Source organism: Egretta garzetta, unplaced genomic scaffold (genome assembly GCF_000687185.1).
Source record: "Egretta garzetta isolate BGI_Z169 unplaced genomic scaffold, ASM68718v1 scaffold169, whole genome shotgun sequence".
Taxonomy (NCBI): domain Eukaryota; kingdom Metazoa; phylum Chordata; class Aves; order Pelecaniformes; family Ardeidae; genus Egretta; species Egretta garzetta.
Genome location: NW_009260798.1, coordinates 452,165 through 472,014, shown reverse-complemented (window position 1 = coordinate 472,014; position 19,850 = coordinate 452,165). Strand labels below are relative to the sequence as shown.

The window sequence follows — 19,850 nt, the reverse complement described above, 5'->3', positions numbered from 1 at the left end:
GCAGAATCCAGCCTTTAGTGGGGGTTGTTTTTTGAAGGGTTTTTTTGTTCATTTAACTATAATTTTAACTTTTTAATACTGGAATATTTCAGTCACTATATAACATGTGTCTGCTAGGTAGATTACTAGTGTGGAAGTTAATTCTCTGTAACAGTGGGAATGAATCTATAGCTCAAGTCTGTTAAGCAGCATTTCTCTCTACCTTTTGGATGCTTTGTGCCATTCTACTGGTAGAGAACAGGTATAAATAAAGTTAAACTAATGGGTTAAGTCAGGTTTATGGATCCTGTATGTCTCTGGAACAGCATAAAATGTCCAGAGACTGTCTGGTGAATATTTTGATCGAAGATTTCCTTAAGAGGCAAACCACCTTATTTTACTGTTGGTCTTTAACTGCAATGAATCTAATGGTTGTTTGCTTGCAAGTCAAATCCATTATTACTTAAATAGCTGTCTTAACTTGTATAGCTGCCACATATTCATATTAGACAACTGCTTCTGAGTGAAAACAAGAGGAATGAATAAGGTAGCCCTCAGCTATTGCTTAGATGTTTTGTGAACTATGGAAAAATTCATGTATTCCAGGTTACCTATACATTTATGTATGAAGTAATGAATTCTTTCATTATTTCTCTGTCATGTCACTCTTAGAATTAGTTCTCTAATGAACCCAGTTGCTGCTTAAATAGTAGTTCCAGTGGTCACTAACACAAAAACCTGTGTATTGGGAGGAAATTTTAAAAATCCGTATGATGTGGGAGTACAAGTCCCGAGATCAGAAAGTATTCTGAATTCATGTAATAATTTTGTGTATGCCATGCCTACTCTGAAGTATCAATCAAACACTTTTCTTTTTGCAGACTTTTAAATTTTCAGATGTTTACTTTTTTCTTTCTTTTCAACAGATATAAGCTTACCAAAATCAGCAACGATATGTTACACAGCTGCATTGCTCAAAGCCAGAGCTGTCTCTGACAAGTAAGTGCATAAGAACCACTGTCCAGCAAAATTCCTGATTTAACTCAAGATCTCTCTTAGCTGAGCCCACACCCTAACAATCTGCTGGGTTAGCAGGAGAATTCAGTCCTGCAGTAAATTCATAAAATAACTTTATATATATGAAAGATTTGTAATGATCAAACATTGCACTTCAAATACTACAGAAGAAGAAAAGAAGAGAAATAGCATAAATTCAGTTCTTGTTTCAGTTTTATGTATACTGTCTGGGTGAGCTTTGGCTTCCTAGATAGTATAATGAAGATGCAACTAAAAGGTGTTGTGTGGCTGAACCTCTTCAACTTTGTATAAACCTGACCACAAAAAGGTAATAAATAAATGTGGATGCACTGGTAGCAATGTCATTTTACAAGTGCTGTGAGAAGACTGCTCATCTACTTAAATAGCAGCAGGTGGATTTAGCATTACTATGTCAGGGATTCTGAGAGGTAGATGACGTTCATATTTTTAGACACACAAATATCTGCTCATTCCTGTTATGGTTTTCTCTTGGGTCTTAACCTTCCAAGGTGCTGAGCACATCTACTTGATGCCTGTGGACTTGAGAGCACTGGCCCACTCTGAAAGGGTGCTCAGCTCCTTGTGAGATGGAGCTCAAAAGTCCCAATTCTGCTCTCAGATGCCTTCACACAAATCCCAGGCAGAGTTGTGTCTGTGCACCTGAGGGTCGAATGCCTCCCTAAAGTTGGAAAGCAAGTAGAGTGGAAAGCCATTTTCTTGACTGACATCCTGACAGTTTTTGCTTTTAACGTGTATGTACACATCAAGATCTAAGTAATTTTCTTTCATTCTTTTTATCCTGTAGATCGCCAGTACCTACTGCAACATCTTTCCTCCCTACACAGCGACTCCAGCTTGGGAGGGCAGGGCTAAGGTTGTCACAGCTTTCCCTGTGGTGTCTGCCTGCCAAGTACAGCTCTGGAGTTAGCCGTGGGGTGTGAGGTGAGAAAGAGATTGCATGGTCTGGTTTTTCATTCACTGGGGCAGATGATTTGCCCACAGTTTGGGCATGCTACCCTCGATGGTGCTGCGGCCAGTAGACCACCCGCTACTGCTGCTGCATCGTGCTTCCATCCCAACCTGACCCAGGGGCATTGGGTTGGGAACCTCCCTAAAACCTCCCCAAACTGTTTTTAATAGAAACCCTCCAACAATAATTTGGCATCGTGGTGGGTTTTTTTTTGCTTTTCTTTTTTCTGCAACTTCAGCCTTGAATATGCCCCTTAGCAAGGTACCTAGAGTAAATTTAGATTAGCGACAGAGATAGGACTGTTTGAACTGACTTTCTGCCATGATTAGATGCAAACATGCTTTCCACTGCTGCTGGGATTTTCATTGGCCTTGATGTAATAGATCACTCGGAGTTTCCACTTGTTATGGAAGTTTGGAGAGCATAGGAAATTGACTCAGTTTGGTTACATGGGCCCATGTTCTAGATTCCTTTTCTGGCTTTTTCTTACTAGCATTTCTGACCTAATGCGTTTGTTTCTTTGCTTTTGTAGATTTTCTCCAGAGGCTGCCTCAAGGCGAGGGCTGAGTACTGCAGAGATGAATGCAGTAGAAGCTATTCACAGAGCAGTAGAATTTAATCCACACGTGCCAAAAGTGAGTATGGAGAAAGCATTGTTGTAGCCTTAACACTGCTGAGGACCTAACTCCTGATTTCTGTGTTAGATTAATGAGTGATGTTGTGGAAAGGGGAGCAAACAATGTGAAGGGAAATAAGGTGATAGTATGCACTGTTTTTTCATTTGCTATTTCACATTCAGTGTCTTCTACTCTGGACCATGCAACTGAAATGTTAGCTGAAGTGAGTCCTCTATGTGAGCAACAATTACGTGGTGAATTGCAGTAGTAGACATCACCAAATGCTATGCTGCAGGACAGAACCATACATAAAGACAGATTATTATTATTTACAAAACAGCCATTAAAGATCTTCTAGTTCAAAATAGCATGTTTTATTTGTTTTGATGATTACATGTAAGAATGTGGTTTTGGCATGCTATACAAAGGAACCTAGGTTTGCAGTTCATGGTGTGCTTCATATAAGTTGCATTAGTAATTCCTTATGCAGCACCCTGTCATTAAGTTCTGAGAATGCAAAGCTCAGAGATGAAGAACTGCTGAGAACTATAAAGTAAGAAAAGGGATTTATGTTCTAATTCTCTAATCCCCTGTCTAGATATGTATCTCGGCAGTAAGAATCTTGCCCAGGGGCTACTAAGGGCTTATACACTTTATTATTTCGTCACCTGATACTCAGTGTTACAGTCTACAAGTTCATTGTAAAGGCAAATTAGAGGCAGATGCTTTTTGGCCCTTGGAGATCTGCCTCTGAACCTCACCCCATGAACCTTTGGACCAGTATTGCCCTTAGAAAGTAGGCAGCCTCCACTGGAAAGTAGAAGACTGGTGTGTGTTAATGTAGGGAGCCTATTCATTACGTACAGCTGAACACCAAGTCTGGTCCAGATAAACCTCAAACCTCTCCCGTATGTACACATGGATTGCAGAAAGTTCATTCTCATGTGTTGCAGGAATTAAATATTTTCTCTGTGAGCTATATCTGTTCTGCCAGCCACTAAATAGCATGGTTTAGCTATCTGACAGTTAGGCTGTTTGTTTAATAAAATCATCTAGACTTCCTCTACAGGCAGTGGAAAGAAGGAACTATCTTAGACATCTCTAGACAGACTTTCCCTCCGAGGTGCCTGTTTCTACACTGACTATGAAAGGAGCAACTATTTTCCAGTAAAAGCCTGATTTTTAGACAAGAAGATTTAGGTGAGATGAGTCCCTTTGTATTATTAGCTGATCTTCTGTTTTTGTGCCAAGCTATAAAATGAAAATATTAAATGAAGTTTGGTTCCAGGACTGCTTCTGTGGAACTCTGTTTACTTTCCTCCATCTCAATGGTTCTTGTGCCAACACAACCGTTGATACTTCTCTTCTGCCTGGTAGCCTGTTTAACTCTCTATCCCAGTCCTTTTCTGGGTGAACGTTCCTGAATGTTTCACTGAAACCCAGTTAGAGTATTCTATGCTTGCTGTCTAAAAAATTAGCTATCTTGCCAAGCTTTAGCTGTCACGAGCAATCCTTGGGAGCCTGTTCCATTTTCCTCACTTACTTCCATGCTTTTGATAATTCTTTCCATCAAAATCCTTTTTAACAGTTTGCATACTAATGATTCCATGGTAACACATATTGTTTCCCTCTTTAAATGAATGGCATTGCATTTACTTCTCTCATCACTGGCCCACTTGATTCTGAGTGGGGATTTCTTTTTTTGTTTTAAGTCAGTTATGGTAGTCTGGCCATTTCTGGGACTGGTTTATTCACTGTTCAGGGACAGAGATTGTTGGCTGCAGTGGTCTCTGCTTCTGTACATGCTGCTAATGTCCATCCTGCTCTGCACTGCCATGAAACTGAGGCTGTCTTCAATTAGTACCTTTTTCCGTGTTCTTTTTCTATTTATACTTAAGACCTTGCTCTTCTTTGGTTTGACTTCCTTTGCAAGATCTACCTTACTGTAAGCTGTGGCAGTTGCTCCATAACCTCTGCGCTTCCAGACCTCCAAGATCCTGCTTCTTCTTGTAGATCAGTACTTCCATTCATTGCATGTGACCTCCTTCTCACTAGCCAGCTTCTGCTTAGGTGGCTGTTTAATACAAGGCTGAATCTTCTTTCTGATAAGTATCCCCATGTGTGAAATGCAGATTGTGTGTTATTTTCAGTATTTTCAGTACTTTTGATTTAAATAAATGCCAGTCGTCTTCCTCACTTAAGTTCCTGAGCTTTTCAGTCAGTTCACATTGCTAATTGATTCCCTCGGTTTTTCAAAGTCTGTCATTTTGAAATTGAAAACCTTTGTGTAACAAAAATTATCAGGATAACAACATAGTAATGGGAGCAGACTCTAGGGTTTTTTTAGTTCATATTTTAACATTAAGACAGTGTAGCCTAATAGAGATTAATACGCAGCACTGCTGATTTCACACTCATTCTTTCTGCTATTAGCTAAAGGATATTAAGGTGGCAAAGATAGGGTTTTGGTTATAATTTTGCGCACAGTATGGATATTACATCTCAGTTTCCACTGAGCTATGATTGAAGGGCTCTCCAATTTGTTCTTAACAAAATAGAGATCAGTTTTATCAAGCAGCATCATAAGAAATCTTAACAGTGCCACAAAACTAATATGTCTTCAAGGCTTCTTTAGGATTTAAACACTAATGAGTCTCCTGTTCAGACTGAGGAAGAAATAAATTACAAAGGTGACAAATTATTTAAAACATTTGCAAAGATCCCAGCAGAAGCCTGGAAAGCAGGGAACTGCACTGTTAGAGAGAAAAAAAAATTACTCCTATATGTTTCTGGTTTGCCTCAAAAGGAGACTTTACCGTTTTCAGTGCAAATCATTAAAATTTAGAATTACCACCTAAAAAGATTACTGGATATGCATTTCCAAGACATTTAACTGGAAATGGCAGATTTTTGCTAACGAGATTCTGAGGCAAAGGACATGTAGGGAACACACTCTGAATGTGCTGAGAGATACTACTGAGCTGGATTTAGCAAGAAAGGGAGACTGGGTCTCCCGTTGTGACCTACTGCAGGTTTGTGTAAAACAACTTTTTCCCTAGGAGATTGTGGCCAGATTGCCATCCAGTGTTCCATAGTGATGTTGCAGAGGTCAGATATACTTCTTACACTTTATTCTGAATGTAATCTAAAGATGTAGGAATCTCTTAAGCAGCAGCAGTGTAAAAGTCCCAGATTTCCATCTTTACATGGAGGTGAGAAACCCTGCAAAAACACCTACCTGCCACATAGAAACCTGTGTGTATGCATGTTTCTGTGAGTCTTTTTAGTATGTATTTCATGATGATGTTGGCACCAGCTTTCATTGGTTCTAGATGACTATGTATCACCTTCGTTTTTGTTTTCTGTCTACACAAAAATGCCTTTTACAGAGACCTAATGTGGCTGACAGTCTGTCTTCAGGCAGCCACCCTTCCAGCAAATAACCTTCTTTTGACACAGATCTCTTCTTCCCTTTTTGATTACATTTCAATGACAATTTAATTCACAGGCATCAGTCCATTAAGTCTCAGCCATGGGTGATAAATTCTCGTTGGTTTTTGGAGTACACTGGAGTCAAGATGTGACACGTGGAGGTATCAGAACTTGGCTTAAGTGAACAAAGGCAATACAGAGCTCAGTGCAGCCTGCCAGATCCCTCCAGGAAGCTGGGCAGCTGACCTGGCTGTGTTGTTTCTGGAAGCTGAGCTGTCCAGGGTAAGGCCAGCTCAGATATGTCAACTATGATCTCCGTCTTGACTACAACAGACATGGAACTGCTGGCAAACTGATCAAGACTTCTCATTCTGAAGACATCTTACCTGTAAAAAGGTTTCTATGCTTGAAAGTAGCTAGATTTTTAAGCTGTTCCAGAAAAAATATCTGATAAAAGATATTACTTCTGTCTACAGTTTGTTTTGTTTCTGTTACTGAAACAACTCAGCTACAGCAAATTGCAGCTTTATACTTTGGCAGAGATTGCTTTTGTAAAAAGAAAGCACTTCACCAGGCAGAGCATTTTCAGGGTTCTTTTTAGTAGAAGAAAAACACAACCAGAAGTCAGCAGTACAGCAGGAAAGAGAACAAAGCAGAGAGCTGTGAATTTCACGATGAGAAGAATCAAAACAAATTGTATCACTTGTTTGTGAAGATTTGTCTGAATTTCTTTTCTGCCATCTTTGCCTTAAATGAGCTTCTATGGACTTGTATCATTTTGTTTTAGTATAGTACCATGGCACTGTGGAGTTTTGATTCCAAGGAAATGTGCTGACACTGTCTGACAATGTGCTCTTGAAAAATTTAAGAGTTAAACACAAAGGTTTTTATTTCCGTTGAAACAGTTGGGGTATCCAATTCCAGAGGATTTTGTATGGAAGAGAGAGTAGTACATCCTATGTCATGGAGAGTACATAATCTGTGGAGTGGGTGGGGAAAAAAAGTATATGTGTATACACACACGACTTCATCAGTATTATTCATATGTTGTATTTGGAGCTTCCCCACTCATATGTAATGCAACTATCCCAAGCTAATGCTGATAAAGTACCACAGCTGTTTCTGGGACATTCCTCAATTGTGGAACACCCTTTCCGAACTGATTTGCAAAGCTCCCTCCCTGCATTCAAACTCCTCCTGAAAAGCCCCTCTTTTCTGTGATCTATGAGACACAAGCTATTCAGTAAAGTCAAAGGGAAGAGAAAAAGGATGGTGATCTATATATCTAATTGTTAAAAGTAAGTCAGAAGCATGCTGTGTGCATAGTTGTATGGGTTTGCTATGTAAGCCAGGAGCTAAGTTGATTTAAGGAGAGTACCTGCTGAAGTTTGCTGCATTTGAATCAGATAACTTACATATTGATATCGCTTTAAGAAATGCTAGTTTTGTGTGTAAACAGTTCCTTAGAAGGATATAACAAACCATTGACTTAAACACTTTTAAAGATTTGTCTGTTCTCCATTTCGTCCCTTCTCAATTCTTTTGTATTTTTTTTTTTTTTAAGAAGAACTGTGTCTGTCTGTATGCTTGTGTGGTTTGTAGTAAGTTGTAGTTGCTAATAGAAACAAATAATGCAAACAAATTCATATACCAGATGGGAAATGAATCTGTTCTGCACACCCCATGATATTACAGAGAAACTATTCCAGTCATGTTTAAGAGAGTTTTTAACTGTTCGGTGAGATAGTGATTTGGTTTTGTATCTCCAGCAAAAAGGCCAAACTTCTTAATTACCATCAATCCGAGGAGAATTTGCAAGGTGACCTAGAAGTGGCTTCTCTGGGCATGTAGAAACTGGTACTTTGGAACTGTTTTAAGCTTGTGCTGTTCATCCCACTGGGAGGAGGAGAGTTCCTGTTCAAACAATGTTAAATTCTCATATTCTGGCCTGGAGGGATGCTGTTACAGGTGCAGGAGTGACTGTTGCCTATTTGCGGCCTGAGCTGTAATTTCAGAGGCAAATTGCACAATTGAGGAAAAGAAGGAAACCTGCCTGAGATAGGTTGATTTGTTTTATAAAAGAGCACTGAAGTAGCTCATTAATGTGGAATGTTAAAAGCACTCCCAGCAGAAGAGAACTAGTAGCCAGGGTGTTGTCAATATTATGAAATAAATAATTTATTTTCCATCAATTCGAGTAAGAGAAGTATAAACTCTACCATGTTGCACTTCATGTGTACAAGGTCTGTTGTCATCCTCTCAATGCTTGTTAAAAGGCATATTCCCATACGTGTACAGAATGGCTGTAGCTGAGCAATATCTATTGCAATGTCATGTAACTGTTCCAGAAGCCCTCTGTGGAAGTCCATGAAAAAATACTGTTACCCTTGTTGTAACTCCTAAAACACAGGGTTTTGGCAGGAAAAAAGTTTGGGGTGAGAGAAAAGAGAGATCAGAAAACCAAAAAAGACAACCAAAAAAATCCAAGCCAAAACAATGCAGTGGAGAAGGGCTGTATTGAACCATCTGTTGATGACAGAAATCCTTGCGCAACCGTAGTATTCCCTCATAACTTGACTAAGACTAAGTCATTCTGGCTGTAATTTTCTAGACTATCTTTTCTGAGCTGATTCCTTTTTTAAAGGAGGATGATAACCCTGGGTGGCGGTGACATGCTGTTTCCTGTTCTCGTTGAACTTCTTCATTTGTCATTGAAAAACAAATGCAGTTGGAGATGTGCTGTGCTTGCTATCTCCATTTCCTCCATGATGGCTAGCTCTTTGCTAAGTTTTTTCTTTAGCCTGTTACTTGACTCTCACTGTGAAGTGGAACCAGGCTTGGGTCCCGAGCCCTGTCAGGATGACAGAGGGCTCCCTGTGTATTCAAAGTATTGAAAAGGTAGTAAACTTTTATTACTTAAGTTGTAAAGATCATGGTTGAATCTGAGAGGATGCCAGTGTATCGGGAGTTACAGTTAGCAGGGAGTCTGTCAAGAGGTGTAGATTGTTTTCTTGCAAAGCCAGATGGAGTTCACACTGGTATGAATTTTAGTGGTATGGTAGGATCTCATGTCCATATTAGTCCTGTAACAAGGGCTGCACTCTGGACTGAGGCCTTTGGAAACGTTGAGATACAAATAGTCAGATTCCCACCCTGAAGTCTTTGGTGGCTGAAAAGAAGACTGTATCTGTCTAGCGTAGTATCTTTGATTAAGTGCAATAGCACCCTCTTGGAAACTACAATCAGATGTCTTTGGCTGATTTTTTTCCAAGAGCTGGAGATGTTTGTTACGTGCAGAAATCCATCAGGACTGTGATTCACACATTGTATGTGCAGCATGAGGCCTGCAGCTTATCGTATAGTTTTTGAAGAAAGATTTTTTTTTTTTCATTGAATTTCATTTCACTGGAATTTGCTTGCTTGTCCAATCCAGAATGTTTAAGGGGACTGTGTTGATTTCATGGACGATCTGCTAGAAACCCAGCAGATTGCTGGGACTCAGTCCTGCCTGTCAAGTGTCTGGGTGCCAGTAGCCTGCAGTTGCCGTGAAAGGGGGCTGCCCTTGGCTATGCTACCTCCAAGTAGACCCTGAGCCCTGTCAGTCAAACCTCCAGGAACCTGAATCCCCTCCAGGTTCTTGAACTCACCTTGAAAATACAGCAATGCATGAATGGATATATGATTTTCTAGGACATCAAGACCATCCTAATTTTCATGGACAGTCATATCTTTCCTTCCGTAATAATCAAGCCCCACGTACAGCTAGATACCTTTTTGGTACCTGTTACTCCTGTTTCAAGAAGTTAAACAGATGGAGGCCTTCGAGTGCCCTCTTGCAAAGCAGACTTGCCATTTCTTTGATTAGCTCGATTCCGTACTCGTGGAATTTGATCTTTACATTTCTGAAAGCGCCTGATGAGATCTGTACAGAGTGTTCCAGACGAGGCCTCTCTGGGGCTGTGTACAATTAGCGTTCCTGCTGGAAATGCCTCCAGAATAAATTCATTGACAGCTTGTATGCCCAAAAGGTGTGGCTGGCCTTTGTCCATAAAACAAAAACTATTATGAGGCCCAAATGAGACTTGAGCCATCCATCAACTGCATGTGTGGGTCTTCTTGAATATCACCAAACCAGATTATGGACTTTTTATTTGGGAAAGTAGCTGTGATAGAGTAATGAGGGTGGAGTGTTTCACATTTTTGATCTAAGGAACTTTTAAAAATAGGCTTGTCTTTCTGTAACTGAGAAAAATGCAGACTGAAAAGCCAACACAACTGAGTGAGGGCTAAGAATGATTTGCAAGTGTCAAGATATATTCTCCCATCTGGTATTTCCATTTGATTTGTTTTTAATCGCTGATAACAAGCAATACTTAAAAATCAAAATAACACATTTTCATGTCAGTGCTCCTTGAAGTAGGGCATTCCTTCCCGGTTATTCTTTTCCTACTAATAGTGACATGGCTTTGGGGTTGTGGTTTTTTTTTTTCCTTTGATTGAAACATTTAAATATGAGAACTTACTTTCTCATTTACTTTGGAAAAAAATGTGGAAATAAGAGTTATGTTCTATATTAATAAAACAGATAGAAACCTGCAGCTCTTGCAGCTGTATTCCATTCTGCTCAACAGGTACAGTGTGTGTTTTTAACAGGGTGGCACATTCATTAGGGCAGAGAATAAGAACATTTGCTGTACCTCTGTAAGCCTGACAGCTCCCTCGCTCTTGTCAGCTCTTTATTCTGTTCTCTCTGTCACTCTTCATCCCCTGTCCTGCCTACTAAATTGCAGCTTCCTCCATTAATCCACCTGCTCTGCAGCTCTCAAATTTTTCTGAAAGGCTTTTGAGAAAATCCAAGTGTCACACATATTATTCCCACTACTAACTCAGTTTCTCCTCCTTTAATACTGTTACCTGCATCAGAAACACACGTGATTTCTCTTTCCTCTTTGAAGTCTTTATCTGTTTCCCAGAGTTGACAGTTCTCTTCAAATCCTTTACCTGTTTGCTAGCTCCTTCAGGTGAAGGGGTGACTAGCTCTAGGATGCCCTCCGTGAATCATGCTATTTGTGCTCATTTCTCTCTGGCCTTTCCTCTTCCTTTCTCCAAGGCTGATTTTCAATTCTCATGTATTTCTTTTGTCCTCTTTTCTCCTCTTTTCTGCACCAACTCACACACTGAACGGGTGCTCAAGCATGCCCTGCAATCCCCCGGTCACAAAAGTCAGCATTTAAGAGGAGCTGTGGAAGGTTAACACCACCCAGGCCTCTGTTCCACCTCTGGTCCCAAGTTGATTTCTCTTGGGTGCCTGCCCTGGGTTGTTGTCAGCCCTAGGTCCTGCAGTCCTCCTCCATCCAGACCAAAGCAGAGGCCTCAGTGAAGCAGAGGGGCTGCATGCTCACTCTCTTTTTGCCAGTGATTAACCATAACTTTCCTTTCTGAACCTTGTGTTGGGGCCTGACAGCCTACTGCCTGACTCACCTGCTGCCGCTTGTGTTAACTTAAATAGTCTGGTGGGGAGGACATTGGCTCTTGGGCATCCTGGAAGAGCGCGACAGTTTCCTTGTGCTATTGAAGAGCAGTCAGCACACAGCTGGGATGCCTTACACTTCCCCCCAGCCTGTGATTTCTGTCCGCCTTTCCCTGTAAAGCATGCCAACAAGGGATTTATCGTTCCCCTCCGCTGTTACCTATCCCCTCCACTAACTGGAATCTAGAAACGTTAGTGATGAGATGAAGTCTGTTGAACTGGTAGCGGTCTAGTTCACGGGAAAGGAGGAAAAATCACCTGCTTGAATAATGTCCAGGACCTCTGTCTTCTTCTGTGGCCTGAACCCTCTGTGTGTTTCATCTGCTTCTGTTATGGGGGATCCAGTTAATGGGAAGAATTGCTTGTGGTTTTTGTCAGTGGTGCCTTTCATTTTCATACTGTTTCAGTAAGTATTTCAAGTAGCAAGCTTAAACATCCAATACTTTTTTTTCCTGGAAATCAGGTATTTGTTACATTTTGTAACTTTTTTTACTTTGTAACTTGTTGGTGGCTACTTAGGTGGCTGCCAGCTTTGCAGATTCATAGCCCTGGCGACCAGTTGATGGCAATGCAGTAAAGCAACCTGTGTGCAAACTAAGAGTACCGCGTGTTTCCTTATGCAAAGACTATGTGCATCAAGCTGTTTAATGTCTTCTTCATTTTATTATAAACGCTTTTAATTAAAAAGCTCTTGTAATTAGATTCTCTTTTCTGCTTTGAGCCCTTTTTTCCCCTCTCCTTTGATAAGAGAGACATCTCATTTTGAAATTCTCTGTAGTCCCCTTACTACAGCTGAAGAGCAGAACATTAACCATCTGTCAGCATATCTTGGTCTTTGGGAATAATTCAATAATTAGCTTCAAGTGCAGTTGGTGATGTTGCACATTTGATGAAACACTTATGAGGGAATGTACTTTAGGGAAATAGACCTTTCAGTGTGCAACTGTAGAATTGCAGGCAGCTTTTTGTGGTTTTTATTACCTCTGAAATAATTGTGCTCTGCTTTTTTATTGCAGTATCTACTAGAAATGAAAAGCTTAATTCTGCCCCCTGAACATATTCTGAAGAGAGGGGACAGTGAAGCAATAGCATATGCTTTCTTTCATCTTCAACACTGGAAAAGAGTAGAGGGGGCATTGAATCTCTTACACTGCACATGGGAAGGCAGTAAGTAATTCTTTTTCTTACAAAGGAGCTAATAAAATATTTTTATTGAATGTCATGAGAAAATAATAGCTTTTTGTGAAGTATGGTATGTGGGAATTTTGGAGGTCAGTTACATCCTCACCAGCACTGAAATATTTGAAATTCAAACTGAAAATACAAACTCGATTTAATGAGGGAAAAGGGTTCTGAAGTCTTGGATTGTGTTTTCTGTGTGACACTGAACAAAATTTCCCATCTTCTATGTGACATATTTCCTTACTCAGGGATAAGGGAATTAATATTTTACCTTCTTCATTCTAGAGTTGTAGACATTTGTTTGTCATTATTCAAATGCTTTGATACTGGGACATTACGAAAGTGCCTTATAAGCAGAAAAAAAGCCACCAACAATGACATAAAATACTGTTTTGTTTTATACTATTCATTAATATTTAATTGACAAACCAGAGTGAGTCTGGTGGAGAATCACTGGGATATATAGGGAGCTGGAGCATGTGAAGTAGGAAAAGACACCGAGCAAGCTGGTTCTGGTAGGTGAAGGAGGGATCTAGTTGCTGTCTTGCCCCACCCAATGGAGAGATAATATGCAAGACAGAGTCAAAGTCTTCTCAGACGGTCACAGCACTGAGTGGTGCAGTTGACACACCAGAAGGACGGGATGTCATCCAGAGAGACCTGGACAGGCTGGAGGGGTGGGCCTGTGTGAACCTCATGAGGTTCAACAAGGCCAAGTGCAAGGTCATGCACCTGGGTCGGGGTAACCCTCGGTACGAGGGAGGTGATTCTGCCCCTCTACTCTGCTCTGGTGAGACCTCACCTGGAGTACTGCGTCCAGCTCTGGAGCCCTCGGCACAAGAGGGACATGGAAGTGTTGGAGCGGGTCCAGAGGAGGGCTACAAAAATGATCCTAGGGCTGGAGCACCTCTCCTATGAGGACAGGCTGAGAGAGTTGGGCTTGTTCAGCCTGGAGAAGAGAAGGCTGCGGGGAGACCTGGTGGCAGCCTTTCAATACCTAAAGGGGGCCTATAGGAAAGATGGGGAAAATCTTTTTAGTAGGGCCAGCTGTGACAGAACAAGGGGTAATGGTTTTAAACTAAATCAGGGTAGGTTTAGACTGGATATAGGGAAGAAATTCTTTACAATGAGGGTGGTGAAACACTGGAATGGGTTGCCCAGAGAGATAGTGGAGGCCCCATCCCTGGAAACATTCAAGGCCAGGTTGGATGGGGCTGTGAGCAACCTGATCTGGTTAGCGGTGTCCCTGCTCACTGCAGGGGGGTTGGACTAGATGACTTCTAGGGGTCCCTTCCAACATTCTATGATTCTATGATTCATAAAGACAATAGGCAATAGACACAAGCTGCAGCAGGAGAAGTTTCATTTAGACATAAGGAAGATATTTGCAGAATGAGAATGATGATGCACTGGAACAGGTTGCTGGTAGGTTGTGGGCTCTCCATCTCCAGAGACATGGCCCTGAGCAACCAGACCTAACTTTGAAAATGACCCAGCTTTGAGTAGGAGGTTGGACTAACCTTCTAACCTAAATTATCTTATCCTGTCTTTGAGATGTGTTCTTTTCAGGTTCCAGAGAATTTAAAAGTGCCATTTAGAATTAGCCTCTGTGGGCTTTTTTATTGCAGATTTTTCTTTCTGTATTTTGGTTCTGCTCCTTCTGCTCTGCTTTCTTCTGTTCTCTTTTAGCTTCTCCATATATTAGTATACCACCTTTTTTTTTTCCTTCCTCTATTTGCTGTTCTCATTTAGGTTTGTTATAAAAGATAAAGTTTGTCACCATGATAATTCCTACAGAAATGCACTTAATACCTCCATTGTAAAAGAGACTTACTGTCTCAGTCATTGTATTAAATGGCCTGAACTTCCTTAATTTGCAATGTGGGGCAATGGCTTTATTTCTAGGTGTATAGAACACCTTGCTCGATAATCCTTACAATTGCCACTTGGGGTTTGTTCTGCTGTGTTGTTCTCTGTCCTACCTGCTTTCTCTTTTCCTGTCATTTCTCCCAGTCTAATATTTTCTCTGTCAAAGTTTCCTTCCCTGTGGCTTATTTTCAGTGTTTTGCTTTTACTTTCTTCTCTTCCAGATGTTTGCACAAGTTCTTTAGCCCAAGGCTCATTATCCCATCATTATGGAGCAGTATTTTGCAGGCAATCCTGAATAGATCTTTTGCTTTGTTGGGCTAGGGAGTCCCTGAGGTGCTGCTTACAAGGACCAGCTTTTGGCATGGGGCGGGAGGGGGGGGGGGGGGGGCGGGCCTCTGCCACGCAGGATATCTGGTCATCTGTGTCTGAAAGCACTGTAGGGCGTTCCCATCCAACTACAGTAACTGATTCCTCTCCTTATTACCTCCACAGCAATTAGCTAATATTTTTATAGGAGCCTGTAAAGATGTAAATTATTATTGTTGCATAACGTCTAAAGAAAAATCCATAATTCATTTTGCTCAGTGATTTCAGAGCCAGATGAACAGTGCACCAGTCCTCAAGAATTTTGTTCAGAATTTGCTTGTGTGTAAAGACTCCCATGGGTTTTAATGGTTTCAGCAATATCTACTCTCATAATCATAACTTTTGGTCCATATCTTAGTTTGGGTAATATTCTTTATGGATGTAGCAAACTATTTATGTCACTCTTGTGTCCTTTACTTGCAAAAGGTTTCCTTGGCATCTCTGCACAACTGTAAGTTAAAACCAGTGGAAACATGACAGAGAAACTAAATTTAATTAAATACTAGTTCTAACCAACAGTCTACACAAGGTACATGATCAGTTACCCTTTCTTTCTAGGTATTTATGCACTTGCCATGTCTTTAAAGTGTACTCTTCTTTCAGTGTGCTTAAATAACCACAAGTCTCACCTTAGTAGCTTGTATGCAGGAATTTAATGCCTACATATACACACTACTCGATTCTGGGAATTGGGCAGAATTAAGTACTTTAAGTCAGTCACTTGAGGGGGTACGTTTTGAATGCTTCTGAGGAGAATAAGGTCACTTCCTAATTACGACAGCCTTTAACAAAATTTATGCAGAAATATCTTCATGATATTATAAACTCCAAAATTCTCACCAAATGTTTTTCCCAAGTAGCATTCAACAACTGAGAAAAGTGAGGTTATAAACATAATGATCATCATTGAACTGGAACGTTGGTTGTTTCCTGCTCTGTCTTCATTTGATCAGTCAAAGTACAGTTTTATTCATAGTACAACTAAAAAAAGCGCAAGTGACACCATGTGAAACGTTGCTCTGGGTTTGGTCCCGGAGCTCTGTACAGAAGGTCTGTAGTTTGAAGCGTAACCAAATTTCAGAAGAGTCTGAGGTGCTTGTTTGTCACTGTCAGTTTCTAAGCTTGTGTCATCTTTCCTATTGCTTGCATGAAGAAGAAAAACCTAGGGGTTCTCAGATAGTACGGTAGCTTTTACCACAAGCACACAGTTGAATGGCAAACTGCCTCCGTGCTACCTGAATTGATTAACCTAAAATAGGATCAGATAATACTGTAAGATTAAGACAGAGAAGTACCTATGTAAACACAAACTGATGCAGATGAACCAGAGCGCTTTCTTCCGTGGCTGTTAATATTGCTAAATAAACTGTTTTGCTCTAAATGTTCCATATTTGGTCTCACGCCAAAATGACTATTTAAATTCAGCAAAATCTGTTCAGACATTTTTCACTTTTTGTTTGTAAAAGCAACATCTTTACCATCTCTTTTTATTTTTATTAGAATCTTAATACTGCTGTGATTTAGGGTAAGGCAGAAGAGGCTTGATTGTCATTTTAAATATTAAGCCAAACTGGATGGAAAAACTTGTGTTAGTGATTTTGAAGTAATGAGCATTGAACATCCCTCCACATGTTTTTGTACAGACACTCAAGTTTGTTGCATATGAAGATCATACAAGGCTTGGATTACTGTATTTGTATTTGGCTTCTGGGGATGCTATGGAGAGGGGGTCTTTGAGGATTTCTGCCTTCTTTACTATGGCTTTAAACAGTGACCAAGAATAAATATGCTCATATAATGGCACAAAAAATACAGCTAACATTATTTCAAATGCAGCGTGCACAACTGAAAATATTGGGATATTGTGTGTTTTGAACCAATATCTCAGTTGTCTTGTGAGCAAGAGATAATGCAGTGTTATTGTGTGGTGGTGGGCTGTACCTAACATCTAAAATACACAGTGGTTCTAGGACATCTGTTGAGGAAAATACTGCTTCAGTGACTGATGTTCATAGGAATAGTGAGAATAACACGTTGATGTCATTTTAACATTGAGAATAATATATAGGATAATGGAAAAGGATGCCTTGATTGCAAAGCTGTAATTCAGTCAAGTATTGTGATGTTACCATAAACCACACTCAGATGGCCTATGACATCATCGCTATCCAGATTTAGTAATCCATTTCCCTCCCTCTCTGTTATTATTTTCAATTTTAAAAATGCATGAGATTAAGTATTATTTAATCCATGACCTGAAGATTTATATTGGAATCCTGACTTGATCTGCTACATTTAAAAAGAATGCATGTGAGGAACCTGGTTTTAATAACTCAGTATTAATCTTTGATTGCCAAATACAAAATGAAAACATGACTGTGCTGGAAAACTGGTTCTCTGGGCTTGAGTCATCAGTGTTACCTGGTTTGTTGGAGTGTGATGGGAAAAACGTAGTGTACTTTTTTCCATGCATAACTTCTAGTATGCTTGATGCACAGAGACTGTGAGTATTGGCCTGAACTCACAAGCTTGGCTGGTCATTTTTGTGGGCTATACCCACTATATCAGATACACTTCTTTCCCCTGAAATTTTAAAAATCTGCAGCATAAAAGCCTAAGACAAAATGTGTAAATTTGGCTATGGAACTGTAAATACAACGGACTCTGATCGTGCAAATATTTATGTGTGTACTTGTAATGTGGTCTCACCTGATGCTTATGAACCTTCTCCCAAGAATACATAAGTGTTTGCAGGATTAAAAGCTAAGTGTAGATTTATATTTTGGCATTTCATTAAACAATTTATATGCTGTTTGCAACCAAATAGAAATGTTATGTTTTGTCTATGTTTGTTTTTCAAAATTGTAAATATAGTTAAGTATGTCCAGTGGCTGCTCCACTCACAGTAACTTGTGCATGGTGTTGTTTTCTTTTCAGCTTTCAGAATGATCCCCTATCCACTGGAAAAAGGACATCTTTTCTACCCTTACCCTATTTGTACAGAAACTGCAGATAGAGAACTACTACCATGTATGTTTAACTTTTCTCTTCTTATTGTTGACATCGAAGAATCATTTGAGTCTTGCAGCACTGCTCCCCATTGATGATGCCTTTTAAATTGCATACACTGGATTAGAATAATCAGGCTGACAGTGTTATCTCTGGAGCTCCCTTGATGATTAAGAGGCAGCTCTTAGCTATAGTTCATAACGATTAGCTGTCTTTATCGTTGTTGACAGTGTAAGGACAGAGAGAGAGATTGCTGAAGAGATATAGATCAGTTAGATCTTGCTATCCTCTCTTGCCAAGACACTGGAAAATATGCCTGATCTTTCATCTAGGGTAATATCCCCTCAAACGGAAAGCACAGTGGCGCAGCCTTGTTAGTCTTTTGTAGACACACCAGCTGCTTAAATTCCAAGGCAAGATCAAACCTGCTTGAGGATGGCTGGATCATTAACGCAGCTGTTATTCTGACAGGTTATGCTGACGTTTTCTGAAAAGCAGTCTTAAATAGCAAGAAAGTGTTGTCTTCATGTAATGGTGTGTGTGCTATTTCGAAGAGATTGATGTGAAATTACCTCTCATTTATTATATAAGTTTATGGCATGTATTAGCAAAGTGCCAGCAGTGTTCCCAGTGCTCTGCAAGATAGAGATACAAAGACAGATCCAGCCCTTGGGATGCGTTACAGTCCAAGCTAATGGGACTTCTTGCAGCGCATGCAGTGAAGCACAAGAATGCAGAGGGAGAGCCGAAGCAGCCAATCTGGCAAACAGTTATGCTTCATTCCCACATGTTTTCTCACCAAAGTCAGTGGGACTTTGTGTGAGCACAAGTGGAACACACACAAGTGCAGAGCAGTTTGCTGGATCAGGGCAGAGGAGGCAAATACAGGTTGATCCAAGGAAGGAGAGTCTTCTCTCACCTTCTCTGTCCTGAAGAAGGAATAAAGAGAAATCTGTTCTGGAAAAAGTAAAACATAACCTGCTTCTGCTGTGAAGGCTGGTTTTGAGGGCATTTGCACTCCTTGTAGTCTTTCGCTCAGAACCTCTCTGGTTTGGGCTGAAAAATGTGTTGCCACTTTTTATAAGCCTATGTGAGTAAACATTAGGTGAGAATAATGCAGTGAAAATCCATTCATTGCGAGTCTCTCCTTCACGGTACATTCTCGCTGATATTACACAGAAATCCTTGGCAACTGACAATATCTCCCCACCCCATTATAATCACCCTAATTATAACAACACCTCTTAGAGTGCTCTGTTTGCTTTACTCAGAGGGATGCTGAACTGGGGAGGGTGGAGTGTCAGGAGATTTAGGAATGACAAAGTCATGCAGAAGAGCTCAGCGTTCTCTTTTTAGATACAAAACTGATCGTTCTTGTCAAACGTTAGAAGTGAGGGAGTCTTTAACAGCATATGCAGACAGTTGTGTTCTGCTCTGGCAGTTTTGGGAAATGCCTTTCATTGCAAAATTTCCTGGGTTTGAGTAGGGAAGGGTTTAACATACCGTGACAGACACAGGTTGGTTAAAGGGGTTTTGCATACCTGTCCACACCCTTTAATCGCGTGAGTTCTGAAGGAGAGTCAGCTGGAATTACATCAGAACACTATGATCTGATAGGCTATCTGAAATGAAAATATCAATCACAAAACTTTTGCCATGACTGGATAACAGACTGGAACAACAAGTTTGAGCCTGTGTCAAGAGCAAGTGCAAAAACCTGAGCACAAGAACTCTTAGACTTATAAAGTCCATGATCTGGTATGTCCTGATCTCTAAACTTAAATTAAATCACAGAGAAGTTGCAAGTTATCTGTGTTTTTCTTTTTAAACTGCATGAATTAGCAGACCCCAAAATCAT

General features: G+C 40.3%; 1 protein-coding gene across 1 annotated transcript in view; it reads left to right on the top strand.

Annotated features, from left to right (window-relative positions):
* Nucleotides 1-19,850, top strand: part of ST7 (suppression of tumorigenicity 7) — a 53,814-nt gene that overhangs the window by 29,471 nt on the left and 4,493 nt on the right. The window contains exons 6-9 of the mRNA XM_035902196.1: nucleotides 906-978; nucleotides 2,520-2,622; nucleotides 12,583-12,733; nucleotides 17,921-18,013. Of these exons, the coding sequence (XP_035758089.1) occupies nucleotides 906-978; nucleotides 2,520-2,622; nucleotides 12,583-12,733; nucleotides 17,921-18,013 (420 nt within the window). The remainder of the gene's footprint in view (nucleotides 1-905; nucleotides 979-2,519; nucleotides 2,623-12,582; nucleotides 12,734-17,920; nucleotides 18,014-19,850) is intronic.